Below are 14,510 nucleotides of genomic sequence, written 5' to 3'. Positions count from 1 at the left end.
TCCTTAATTATAACTCGTTGAGGTGAAAATTCTACTATTTTACCTTCCCCTAAATGAGTAATCTGATATATGGATAGAAGGTTGCAAGAAAGACTTGGAACACATAATGCATCATTGAAATGGCCATTATCTACTTGAATTTTTTTGAACCCTGCAACACTAAGAGATCTATCATCACCAACAAATATTTGCTTGGTCTTACAATTATTAAGAGTAGAAAAAATGGCTTTATGCTTAGCCATATGATAAGATGCTCCAAAATCAATAAGCCATTCATTAGAAGAAGTACAGGTTGCATCGAAGGACAAACTAGAAACAGTGTGTCCATGAGAGGAAGTGTTGGAAGAAGAACCAAGTCTAATGTTGTGCTTCTTCATTATTGCTTCCAAGGCCTCCATATTTTTAAAGCATTTGGACTCTAGATGACATCTTTCCCACAATATTTTCAATGTTTGCCCATCTTCTTACTCTCTAATTTTGGTCCTGTGGCTAAGAGGGTTTGCAAACCTTATTTTGGTTGTTGTTGAGAGGATGTTGCTTCCTTTGGATGCTTGGTTTTCTCTTTTTGTTGGGCCACTAAGGCCTTGTTAGATGTACTTGCAATGTTAATCACTCTAATATGGAAGAGTATGCCCTATTCTATAAGCAAAGTCACAAAAAGATTCAAGAGAAAAAAAAATTGTAGGCACTTCCCAAAGCTTCTCTAATGGCATAAGATGTAGATACAAAAAGAAAGTATGGAGAACCAAGCTTTGAAAGAATAATATATATGCAACACATATGTCTAAATCAACCTTACAGTGTTTAAGTAAATGTCCAAGTGTTTTAAACTTAGATGAGTAATTTTCAATGCCAGAGAAATCATTAGGACTTAAAGTCATGAGTTGATTCTGAAGTTGATGAAATCTTACAATATTGGCTTCACCAAATATCTTTGTAACTTTTCCCAAGCTTCATCTAGAGTATTTGTTTCTTGAATATGAAATCACAAATTAGGAGAAAAGGACATTCCAATTAATCCACAAGCTTCGTTGTTCCTATTAGCCCATCGACCTTCTTATCAAGATCGGTGGGGGCATTTTCTTGTCCCAAAGTAATGTGGTACAATTATTTACTTCATAGTACATCCTCCATGTGGGATTTCCATGAAAAGTAGTTGGTACCGATATGCATTATCTTCACTTGAAGTGTGAAGATAATATGGTTTCAAAATCTAAAACTAGATGTCTAGATAGAAAGCTCTCAAAATAATAGGTTGTTTCAAAAAAAATGGCATTGAAAACAGACTTCAAATGTGAAAGTTATGCCTTATTCAAAAAATGCATTAACGGTAGCGAGGAGCCACGTGGTGATGGATGGCGATTATATATATATATATATATATATATATCTTCCGTCACTAGTTTGACCTATAACCTCACTTTTACAAATAAATTACTTTAAATGACCCACATTTACAAAACAAATGAAAATCACTTTCACACTGAATCTCCTTTATAAACGAAATTTGGATGCAAAAATAACTCAAAAAGAAATATTGAAGTTATTTTATAGTGATTCACTTTTATATAAAAAAATTAAATACACTTCACAATAAAGTTATGAAATAACTTAAGTTTGCATGAACCTTTTCAAAATGCAACTTAAAAGGAGATTTGAACTCAAGAGCTCTTACTAAATAAACTTTTAGCCAAGTGAGCTAATGCAAAAGGCATAACAACAATAATGAAGGAAGGTGAGGGTGGTGTTGTTGTTGTTTGATAGTTAAACTGTGTGCCTACCAAAAAAGATGTGCTCATCCAAAAAAACAACAATTCAAAAAAAAATCCAAAAATCAACAACAAAGGGGTTAAATATTGGTTAGCTTTCTGACAAATGCAAGTTTTCTTAGTATTTATGATTTGGAAAGATCACACAAAGCAGATAACAAAGAATATTCGCAGTCAAGAAAAAAATTTCTGCTCTATTTCTGATTTGTTGGGATCACACACAAAACAAGACAAAGAGCTTACACAGACTAGAAAGAGTAGAAAATTGGGAATCTACATAGAAAACCTAAATATGATCTCTACAAAAAATAATTTTAAATAAAATGGCATATTTGGATGGTATACCTCTAGATTTGACGAAAAATGTTGTATCTCAAGCAAATAGACACCCTTTTTGATGAAACGAAAGGCATTCTTCGTTGAAAACAACATTTTGGATGCAATGGAACAATTTGTTTAGACCAAAATAATACAAAAATAGCAGATCTCATAAATAAAGCAACACGGGCTTCAAGGTCTCGATCAGCAATCAGAGCAATTCTTCAAACAGGGTTTCATACCATGTTCAAGTAAACAGGGTATTCCATATAGGGAAAACACCTTTAATAACCACTAACACAACCTGATCAAAATCACAATGCCAGCTTTTTTACGTGGTTAAAATCCTTTGAGAGGGAAACAATCCACAACCAAAACTAATGCAACCACTTAAGGGAATTTTATTAATGCATATAAAATATTTTACATAAGAGAGTTCTCACAATTGATCATTAGCCATGACCCTCATGCATTTTAAATAGAGATCGTGAACCAATCAAGGGTTAAGCCACGAATCAATAGTTGTTAATCTTGAGGAGAATATAAACCATCAAATCACTTTATGTCTAAAACATATTGCAGTTGTCAGATTAAAATGCAACTAATGCATACTAAAGAAACACACTAAGAAACACGTTTTTACTCGGTGTTGAAAATATTGGTATCAACAAAATATTGGCGAAGGCCCTGAAAACATCTTATCAACAATATCGGCGAAAATATCAGAAAATATCGGCAAACATAAAAAGTCAATTTTTTCAGATTTTTAAATATTGCCGATATTTTCAAAATTTGTGATATTTAGCCGATATTTTCAAAATATCGCGATATTTTCTGTTTTTAAAATATCACAATATTTACTTGTCGATATATCATTTTGCTGAAAATATCGCAATATTTTCAAATATTGGCGATATTGTCAATATTGTTTTTACCTAATAGACACATTAGACCAAATTGAACTTATCTAACTCCTAATTGCCTAAATATCCTAACATTATGTACATAACCATGGGGATGAGGAAAAAGAGTGTTGAAAAGTCTTCGACAAAGGAATTACAACCTGAAAATAGGATTTCAGTCATCAACTTCAACTTCAACTTAATCCCACATGCCAAAAAAATGTGGTACTACTTACTTTAGGAACCCATGCAATGAAAAAGTGAAAGGTCTGATTGCCAAATGAAATCTTGTAGATGTCAAACCAAGGAGAGGCATATATACCTGCTCAAATGAGAGGTTAAGGTCAAGATTTATTGCTTTACAAAAAGTGGAGGTCAGGATTTACAGCTGAACACTTAGACCAGTTTCATTTTGAAACGCAGAAATCATCTTGACCTGTAAAATCATTCCTAGTTCCATCTCTTAAGCCAGTCTCCCTAGAGATTGCTTGTTCAAGAATCTTAGGGCCAATTCCTTTCAGACACAACCCATCATGGTAAGGACAGAACAGAGCTTTGAAAACCTTGTTAGAAACTCCTGTTCAATTCCTATTCAGTAATCTACATCTTACATCTCGAAGCCCGAAATCAGATATCTGAAGTTCGGCCAGGTATCATGCTGCAGACCCATCCAAGGAAGGAAGGTATGAGAACATAAACTTGACGTGCAGAGTCAAATAGAGGAAGGACGCAGATTAATCTAAACTGCAGAAAGTGGAATGCCAATTTGATAAAAGCATATAAAGCAGGAAGAGGAATTCTGAAGGCTCGAGTCCAGGAACCTCCAGTTTAAGGTCAGCCATGGAAACACAAAGTTCTTTCACCGCCAAACACATTCCAGACAAATAAGGAACCAAACACCATAGAAGAAAAGGACAAAATTCTGTGATAACCCTGAACAACAGCCCACAGAACCACAAATGACATTGCCAGACCCCCTCCGATGTACTGTCTTAGCCCAAGAGGCAGGAGTAGACTGCCATATAAGGTCAGGGCTTACGAGGCAGGTTGCATAGAAACATCACTACATCAAATCCAAGCAATGGGGTACCACCAGATGGAAGTATCCTCGCCCACAAAGATAGACTGATTCTCTGATACTAACACAAAGATAGACTGATATACTAACCTAACCCAGCCATCAATACAGAACCATTGAGCACTGCCACCCTCTACCCCGCATGACCATTAAGCAACTTAAACCCATCACTGAGAAACAACCTAAACCTCTATAGCATTGAGTGAAAACAGTAAGTCCTACTCTCCCCCATTCACAGCAGCTGAAGTAGTTCAACAGTCCCTAACCATTCAAGAATCTGGTCCAAACTCACACTTTCATAGCCACATTTTGAACCCAGCGGTAGTATGCACTCCTTGGCCTAGGGGTATTAGCCAGCCTGATTTCTTCATCTGGATGGCTTTACAGGTTAGCCGCATACTCAATATAATTGTGCTATTAGTTAATAGAATATCAAGTTTGAAGCAGTATGAACCGTACCATATCGCTCGACATTTGATCCAGGATTCTCTCTGCATTGGTGCAATCTCAGAAATTTCTCTCCCCGGTGGAATCAGAATAACAGAATCTGAAGGCATTAAGATAACCACACAACCACTTCAAAGCTATGCAGAAATTACCACCCCCTACATTTACAGACTGGAAATGCATTTTGAAACATCTCAAAACCTTTGACTGGCATTTTGGGATTTGCAAATGCATCCCTGAAATGTGGGACAATTAAGATAGCCACACAATCACTTCAAAGCTATGTGGAAATGACCCACCCCCACATTTACAGACTGGAAACGCATTCTGAAACATCCCAAAACATTTGAGGGGCATTTTGGGATTTGCAAACGCATCCTTGAAATGTGGGACAATGATTCTGATGTGTTTCATCCCTGAAATGGGGACAGCCTGCATTTCAACCCAAACAGGGTATGTCTCAGGTTCAAAAAAACCATTAAAAGCTGTGGGAAACCCATCACAAGCACAAATGCCTAATGACAGAAATATATAAAGAAGTTTGCAATACAAAGAATCGAATGGCAGGTCAGAGCTTGGAAGACTGAATGATAATATTAAATTCTTCAAGTAGAAAATGACATTTTCCTTCATCTTTCTCTCTCAAACTTTTACTTAATTTTTAACATTATTCCAACATCATTGCACTTCATACAAAAAAAAAAAATGTACAGTCATATCCCATTCAGAATTCAGCGTACTAACAATTCTCAAGATTTCATTATTCAAGACTGGATTCTATAATAACCCATTCTTCATGGCCTTAGCTCAGAACACACTGTGCCAAGACTGGAAAAAAATGTGCCCCTGGTAAATAGACCCACCAAAACACAATAGATTACTTGAGCATTTAATCAAATATACATGATAATGTGTTGTTTTAAAAATTAAATAAATAGATAATATTTTTTTTGTATTTTTCAAAACATTTCAAAATTTTGGGTCCCACTTTTCTACGGTATACGCATTTTGGAAACTCGTACCCATTTTCACATTTCCTGCAACTTAACTTCTAAGACATTATTGTCCCATGGTTCAACTGATTGAACCAAATCCCAAGAATTGTTGTCTAACATATCTCATGTCCTCCAAGACTTTGAATAATGAGGTTCTATTACACCCTATGTCCTTATAGAAAACTAAAGCAGTTATCTCACAAATGAAGCCAGATAATGGGGTCAAATGGATTTCTCAACCCATTCTTACAAGCAGCCCACACAAATTATTAATAGCAATCTACTGAAGTAGTAGGGGAAACAAGAATTATGGTAAAACTAGAAGAGGTTCTTTTCTAGGAGCTAATCCCTAAAGAGAGGTATTCTGTTAGTTTCTTGAGTTTCAATCCTATCACTCTGTGTCATGTCTCATGTAAGATTACCACAAAGATTGTAACATCTAGACTAAAGAAAACGACAAAGGCCTTCTGACAAAATTGGAAGGAGATATTGACTACTCCCCACCTAAACGATGACTCCCTGAACTGGAAGCCTCTGCATGTTGCTCTCCCTTTGCAACATCTCGCTCCTCGTCCTTTGTCATTGGTGGTGGCAACTGATGAGACTTCCTAAATGTCAAGTTCTCCTCAAATTTAACATCTCTACTAACAATTGTTTTCCTTTACGTTGGTATGAAGATCCTGTAAGCTTTTGAGATCTTGTTGTATCCAACAGATATCCCCTTCTCTCCTGAAGGCTCCAGCTTCGTCCTCTTCTCTATAGACACATGGATGTATACTAGACAACCAAAGATCTTTAAGCATCATATCTCTAGCTTCACTCCTATGAAAGCTTTCTCCAGAGTCATGTCTCCCAATATCTTGTGAGAACACTTAACATATATTGCAGTATTACATGCCTCTACCCAAAGAAACATACACAAATCCGGGTCATGTAGCTAGCCTTCACAAAACGATGATGGACCGATACTTTCACTCGATAAGCCCATTCTACTAAGAATTGCACCAAAATGCCGTCTCCCTATTGATCCCTACCTCCTTGCAAATATCCTTAAATTCATTGGAAGTGTGTAATCACCCCTATTGTCTAACCTGAGAACCTTGATCTTCTTGCCTTATGTTTCTCCACATGGGCCCTAAACTCTCGAAACCCACTGAAGACCTCATCCTTGGTCTTCATGAAGAAGATCCAGGTTTGCCTAGAATAGTCATCAATGAATACAGCATTCCCTAAATTGATGCCACTGACATCAATCCACACACATTTAAATGAATGAGATCCAACATACCCTTTGACATACTCTCGTTGCTTCGAAAAGTAACCTTGAATTCTTAAGTGCACACCCTATTGCACGATACTGATATCTGGGAGACCAATAACAATCTCCCTCAAGTTTAGCAATGCCCCGTAGTGCAAGTGTCACATATTCCTATGCCACATCAAAGCCTGAACAAGTTTGCCCTTCAACCTATATATAAGTTGTACTCTCTCTGACACTAATGCCCATTATTGTTGATACTAGCCAAGTCGTAATCAATTAGTAGTGATGCGGAGGAGGTCATTCTTCAGGGCTAATCAGTTCTGAAACGAGGATTTATTTTGCTTCTTAAAGGAATTTTTTACAAAAAAAAATCACTTTTATTTTGCTTCTTAAAGGAATTTTTTACAAAATTTCACTTATCTCTTCCCATTTTGGTTGTTACCCAAAGGTTTCTTCACTGTAATTTTTGGGTTAATATTTTCTTCTCACGGTCCTCCCAGTGAAGAAAATGTCTTCCAATCAGCTCACGGTACATAGGAAGTTTGATACAAGGAACAAGAAAAAATTCAAAACTCTGACAAATATCTCGCTGCTAGAGATAGAACAGCTGTGACAAGCTTTTCTATCAAATACACCTCACTGAAGGCCTTGAAAATTTCGTTGCAGCTTACTCAGTCCAACCCCAGAATTGTGCTGCCGAAGCCCAAGATTCCAACCCCAGAATTGTGCTGCCTAAGCCCAAGATTCTTGGCCTCGTCGTGTGGTCCCCCTTTGTATTAATTAGTTTCCATAGTACTTTTTGATGTTTTACTACCTTGGTCACTTTTTCTTTTTTAAAACACAAGTCACTTTCATAAAATAAATTGTAATTTAGTACTTTGCACATAAAATCAGTTCTAAAACCCATGTGACTTTAATAATTAAAAGTACATAATACTCTTCCACATTAAAATTACATTAGCCTCCTTGGTATAAATAACCTCATAATATCACTTATCACTTAGACAAAAGGTTATTTATGTGTCTCCCTACGCTAAAAGGAGAAAAACCTAGAAAACACTTTCTTGGTACCATTTTCATCACCCCCTCTTACTATTCCCATCATGTCTCTGAAAAATACATGCTTGCCCCCTTAGCAAAGACTTGGTGAGAATGTTCGCAGCATATACTCAAATTCGCAGCTCCCCTCTGAATCATGAAGTGATATTTGATCTTTTTGTGCTTTGACCGGTCATGAAATACTAGATTCTCAAAGAGTTTAATACAACTTTGATTATCACAGTATATCGTAGTTGGTCTCAATGTCTGACCAAATAAACCAAATAGCATCTTGCAAAGCCACAATGCTTCGCAACCTGCCTAACTAGCTGCCATATACTCTGCCTTTGCATTGCTCAATGCTACTGACCTTTGTTTCCTGCTGAACCATGACACCACTGTTGAACCCAACAAAAAACAACACCCGGAAGTACTCTTCCTATCACTAGCACTACCAGCCCACTCTAAGTCTGTGCAACCAATCAATTTGACCCCATCACACTTGACATAGTCCAAACCATATTCCCCCATGCCTTGTAGGTACCTCAACACATGTTTCGCAACCACCCACTGCATTCTCCTAAACTCCCTCATAAACTGACTCAATGTGTTGACGGCGAAACAGAGATCTGACCTAGTGTTGACCAGATACATCAATGAACCGATTAGCTAATGATACAAAGTGGGATTGACCAACTCAAAATCTGAAGCATGCAACTTTTTCTAGTTCTTCTACATGCATGCCTTGCCAATGAAGATATGCCCTTCCTCCACCAAAAAGTAATGCATCAATCCCATGTCGGCCATATCAAACTCTAAAGCAAGATCTATCTTGCATTATTGGATGAGTTTGTCCTCTTATAATAAATAAGCCAAGCACGCATAGAACCAGAATGAGTGGATCTTCACCAACCATAATGAAGTAGAGGTTCGGATCAGCATCACTTTTCTGGAAACCCATTTGTTGCAATTAGGCATCTATCCTCTCGTACCAAATCGATGCCTACTTCAGTCCATACAAGGCTTTTTTAAGCCTACACACATGAGACTCCATCCCATGCACCTCAAAGCCTTGTGGCTGCTCAATGTACACCTCCTCCTGTAGAACACCACCGAGAAGGCGGTCTTCACATCCATCTCGTGAATTCTCCAACCCATATCAGCTGCTATAGATATGCCTGCTCTAATGGAAGTACTATAGATATGCCTACTCTAATGGAAGTATAACGAGCAAAAGAAGCAAAAGTCTCCTCATAGTCTACTCCCTCTACATGTGAGAACCCCCATGCACAAATTGAGCTTTGATCTTTTCCACGCTGCCATCTGCATCATGTTTGAGCAGGAAGTCACCACTGACTTCCCTTCAGGTTGCGACACTACCTCCCAGAGATTATTCTTCACGATGGAGGCATACTCCACCATGGCATCCCTCCAAATCTGCTAATTGACGGCCTCCTCAAAACTAACTAGCTCTGTCTCTACAACATCTGCCACAAAGCCACCCAACCTCTCTGGTGATCTAATCTCCCTCACTGACCACTTAGGTTTCCCCACTGCCTCTTGAGCCTCTTTTAAAGGTCTCCCAATCCATCTTGACTTCCTCTTTCCTGTAGTAGCCTCTTGTGGTAGATGGCTTCCTCTTCCCTGTGGTAGCCTCTTGTGGTGGTGGTACGGGAAATTCCTCAACTGGTTTTTCCCAAGAGGCTGTGCGGCTTTTCCAGGGTCAATTTGACCAAAAATCATTGTATTTAATATTGTGCGCTTGCTATTTTATCTAGTGTGTTAGATGTGCGTTAGATGTGCACAAGAATATGGTAGAGTAGCCCTAATGTTTTATGTAAATGCAATTATCAGTCTTGTTTGATGATGAGTTTGGACATTAAACTATGCAAAACATAAAACTGGGATGATGAGTTTGGGCATTAAACCATTCAAAACATAAAACTGGGTTGGGCTACAAACTAGACACAAATTTCTACAGAAATCATCCTCCTATCAGCTCATCGTACACAGGAAGTTTGATACAATAACAAGCAAAACTTCAGAACTCTGACAAATATCTCTGCTAGAGATAGAACCCCTGTAGCAAGATTTTCTACCAAATACCACTCACTGAAGGCCCCGAAAATTTCGTTGTAGCTTACTCAGTCAGGCCCAAAAATTGCACTGCCCAGGCCTGAGGTTCTTGGCCTCTTATCACCTGACAGAATAGGTAAATGGATTGATGGGTCGAATTACAGCCTTAAGCCTAATGCTTGAATTGGGAGGTTAAACTATTTTTTAAGGTTAAACCCTGTGGAAAATTATAAGAAAATTACTTTTACCACATTACAGGTAGTAGGACCCCGGCATTGATTGGTAGCAGAGTTGAATGTTAGATAGAGGATGAGATTGGTGGCCGCCCAGACAGAACACTGGGAAGAATTTGTAGACGGTATTTTCATAAATTTGAAGCATGTACCCAACAAGATTATTTATTGGCCTTCAAAAATATAAAGCAGTAGGATATAGTGGCATATTATTCCAGAAAAACCTCTCAAGCAAGTTTGTTGGTAGAAAAAGCTTCCCCGACACTTAGTTGTTATGTGTACAGATGGCATGTAGGACTCAGCCCCAGGATATGTGAATGCTTTGAATCCATGTTGGAAGAAGCCATTCCACGACCAGAATCATACTCAGAAGTGATAAGAAGTACACTGCATCTTCAACTTAAAGGCTTCTTTTACTGGCTGCATTCCACAACCAGAATCATACTCAGAAGTGATAAGAAGTACACTGCATCTTCAACTTAAAGGCTTCTTTTACTGGCTGAGAATGATTCAACAGCCAGGAATGACTCAAGAATATCTACTATCAATAAAGCCAAATTGCTTTCTAATTCATGTACCACAGGTCCAAGTGATTTTAAGATCTAACAACTTTGTTATACATGTAAACAGATTTGGTCCAGAAGTCATTAATGCAGGACATCCATGACATCTTATTAGAGACCTAGACCTCAGTTGACGACAATAGCAGGAAAATTGTTTTATCTCATGGAAATGTCTGAATTATTAAAAAGTGACTTCATGAGTCTAATTTTCCAGTTTTTAATTATAGAGTTCACTTGACTGAGAGTTTTTCAGATTACCGTTTAGAAATTCAGTTTTCCAATTTCGGTCCAGAAGATTCAGTTTTTCAGTTTCAGTTGTAAGTTCTCCCATGTTCAGCTCAGATATCAGTTACAGGTTTATTTTTCAGTTATAGCAGCAACCTTTTCAGTCAGTTTATTAAAAGTTATCAGGCTAGGTTCATGATAATCTGTGTACTGTTAATCCTGTTGTCTTACTGTACCGACAGCAACTATTAATAAGATCTTGAAAATAACTAAATCTAAAATTATTGGTATAATTCTCCTCAGAAATGAACATGATAGATATTCTGCATGCTTCATGTACAACCTCAGCAGATGTCAGAGATTCTGAAAGTCCTGAATAATAATGCCAAATGCATCTTGAGGACATAACAAAACCTTTAAAAGGTAGGGGATACATCGAAAGGTTGAGACCGCCATGAATGAAAATGATTGCACATGTCACAATAATCTACAGCGAATTTCTATGATCAGGCCAAACGAGGCAAATCTTGAGATTTCAACCATTCACTATTTGTCAAACTGAGGGTAGCCAGGTATCTCTCCCGGTGCAGGTGCCAATTCATTCCTGTTAAACTTCTCTTCATCATAGAAGGTTGCATGGACTACCCTGCCAGCGAAAAAACGACCATCAAGGTCAACCAAAGCCTTAGTTGTTTGCTCAGATCGCTCAAACTGCACAAAGATTCGAACGGCTTCATCCACTGGGAAATCTGGTTCAGTGATCTCAAAGATCAGCACACGAGTCACTGTTCCATACTTTGCACACTCCGAGGCAACTTCATCTTCTAGTTCATCATCCACTTCTCCTGGACCAACCTATACAAAAACAGCAAGAAATATGAGATTGACAAGCCTGAATACTTCCAATTATCAGCTAAATAGATTTGATTTGTTGTGACCAGGTTGATCAGATCTTCATATGCACCCCTCCATGTACTACTGAACTATTATTTTCAAAGACTAACATAACAGTTTTGGGGTTATTTTGATGTAGCATAATGGCAAGAAGAATAATGCCCAGAACGGACAAACGCATGAATTAATCAATAGGATTTTAGAAACAAAATATTGGGAATATCATTACACCAACCATGAGCCCCTCTTACCAATTACTCCTAACGCTAAGCCCTAAAACGTATAATATAGAGTATATTTTAACACATAGCTTGATTATTTTGAGCTTTGAAGAAGAGAGACGGGCAGTACTCAAGTAGATTCAAGTGACTGTCGAGCACAATCTGCTAACGATAAAAAATGAATTTGAGATTCAGGAAACAAGTTGTAGAGGAAATGGGTCAGTGGTAAATGTTTCTACAGTGAAACGACAAGACACATTGCCTGCAATCATAGAATAACCGCGCAAACATGCTCAAGAAGGACCCATTTGAGACACACAGAGAAGGCTGTGCTTAGAAGAGGTGGGTCTCTGCCCCTAGGTCTCTGAAGCTTTTATGTACAAACATGTGAGATATGTGTGTTCATGAAAATGGGCTCCAGAATAGTTTTTTTGCAGTTACATTCCAGTAAGTTCTCACCCTTTCACCATGGCGGCACGTCTGTATTTTATCTACTTTCTAAAAAATGAGAAAGATCACCCCAGAAGACCCCAATGCCCTAACAAGAACCCATGACATAAAACAAAAAACAGGCTACAATTATCAGAAAATAAAGGAGAAAATACACACCATGTTTCTGAGTAGCAGAACCTTGGTGGGCGGGGCACTGATATTGGCGCCTTTAATCTTCTTTTCGGGCCTGGTCTCGCTGGCATTGACAATAACACCTGCCCTCTTATCAGTCTTCTTGGCCATGAGAGGCGTGGTGATCCCCTGCTCCTGCTTGCCCAAACCCTGGCCCTCCTTCCACCCCATCTTTGCCATCATCCTCTGCGCGGCGGTCATATGCCCGCCAGCCCCGACACCCAGTCCCACCGTCCCAGACTTGCCAATAGTAAAACCCCCCACATCACCTCCGCTGGGCGGCGGTGACGGCGATCTGGCCTGCACCGGACCGCCGCCCCCATCGCCCCGCCCCATTGCTGCCCTCCGCTTCCAGGCCTCTTCCCCGCTTATATTCAGAGCAGCCGCACGGGAGTTCTCGGAGTCTTTTTCCGTGGCGGAAGCCGTTTCTTCCATCTCCCGCAGCGCTATGAGTTCCCGCTCCCGTTCCTCCTCCTCCAGACGCCTCCGCTCTAGCTCCCTGTGCATCTCCGCCTCAACAGCCCGGCGGCGCCGCTCCCGTCGGTACTCCTCGTAGTCGTTGGGGCGGCTAGGGTCGTACTCTTCTACGACAGTGGAGGTCACGCCCACCAAGGCCGGCTGGTTGGATACTCGGGGTGAGAGGGGCTTCATCTCGGCGGAAGCCTCCAGCGGACTCAGGGTTCCATCGTTGTATGTGACCCTGGTAGAAGGCTGGGGCTGGGAGGAGGACAAAATTTTGGGCTTGTTGCTGCTGGAGGGCTGCTGGTTCCTCGAGATGGATTGCGGGGATGCAAAAAGTGTTGTGGTAGGCTTCCGCAGAGCGGAAGGAGCCATCTTCGCACTGCTCGACCACATTGAATTGTTGCTATTGTTTTCTTCTTCGGCCGCCGTAGATGAGGACGAAGACGGCGGGGGTAAGTCCCCATACAGGCCGCCGCCCAACATCTTTCAAGATCTGATGAATGTATATATTGTTGCTTACTTTTCACAAGGGTTTTTGCCACTCAGACTCGGATCTTCTGAGCTTTTTCTTCTCTCTTGCTGCTCCTCGCCATCGTCCTCTGTAACTTCACACACAGAAGGAGCGCCGGTCTTGTGTAAAAGCATGACAAGGATATGCTTCTGTATTTCCCAAGTCCTCTTTGGGTTTCGAAGGTTGGTTCCAATTCACCCTCGTCCTGCACAGGCCAAGGGCTTAATACAGGAAAGTAAATAGTGATAAATAATAATAGTTATAATCTAATTCGAAGGTCTAGAAACCTGTGTTTTTAACGATTAAATCCAACTTTTCACATTATGTTAGAAGTGTAACCACAGGTTCCATTACTATTTCAAGGTGTTTCTCTTACTCTAAATAAACCCTCAGGAATTGGACGTGTTCCATCAGTCCTTCAAGGTAACCCTATGGTTCTAGCGAATTGGATTTTGCTTTTTTTATGGGAATTGAACTTTGCCAAATGATGTAAATTCTTAATTTTATGTTATATGGTTCCAAATTAAATCTTTATGGGAATGGAGGGTTAAAAAAAATTTGAAAATTATTATTACATATATTAATAATATATTATTATTTATCACTATTTATAAATCTATGAATATTGTATTACTTAAAAATAAAATGTGGGGTGGGTTATTTATGTGTATAGATTACAAGATTATTTAATATAATCTTTTGGGTGCGGTTATAGTTTGCGCTTGGGCGTATATCTCACGTGGTCGAGACGGATGGCTTTCCGCCTCCCCACCCGTGTTCGAACCCTCGTCGCATGATTGCGCTGCCCGACAGCTATTGTGAACATTGCGCTTCTGTACATATATGTAAATATTGTGAAAAATTGTGAAAATTGGGCTAATATATAGCTTCTA

At 39.2% G+C, this 14,510-nt stretch overlaps 1 protein-coding gene across 1 annotated transcript; it reads right to left on the bottom strand.

Annotated features, from left to right (window-relative positions):
- Positions 1–11,171: 11,171 nt before the first annotated feature.
- On the bottom strand, positions 11,172–13,937 carry LOC149153355 (DNA-damage-repair/toleration protein 111-like). The gene is made up of 2 exons (XM_089437909.1): positions 12,630–13,937; positions 11,172–11,760 (listed from the first exon to the last, which is right to left on the bottom strand). Exons 1-2 carry the CDS (start codon positions 13,587–13,589, stop codon positions 11,452–11,454), a joined length of 1,269 nt encoding a protein of 422 aa, XP_089294035.1. The 5' UTR covers positions 13,590–13,937; the 3' UTR covers positions 11,172–11,451.
- Between the last annotated feature and the right edge of the window lie 573 nt (positions 13,938–14,510).

Source organism: Pinus tabuliformis, chromosome 9 (assembly GCF_031772625.1).
Source record: "Pinus tabuliformis cultivar Carrire ecotype Pingquan chromosome 9, CPIR1, whole genome shotgun sequence".
Lineage (NCBI taxonomy): Eukaryota > Viridiplantae > Streptophyta > Pinopsida > Pinales > Pinaceae > Pinus > Pinus tabuliformis.
The sequence above is the reverse complement of the archived record's forward strand: the minus strand, read 5'-3'. Positions and strand labels throughout refer to the sequence as shown.

What these genes read in the sequence shown, in the direction of transcription:
- LOC149153355 (XM_089437909.1), bottom strand. Translation starts at nt 13,589, where the DNA reads ATGTTGGGCGGCGGCCTGTATGGGGACTTACCCCCGCCGTCTTCGTCC. An exon ending in TTCTGCTACTCAGAAACATG is followed by an intron (nt 11,761 to 12,629) that starts GTGTGTATTTTC and finishes GTTTTTGTATAG; the next exon opens with GTTGGTCCAGGAGAAGTGGA.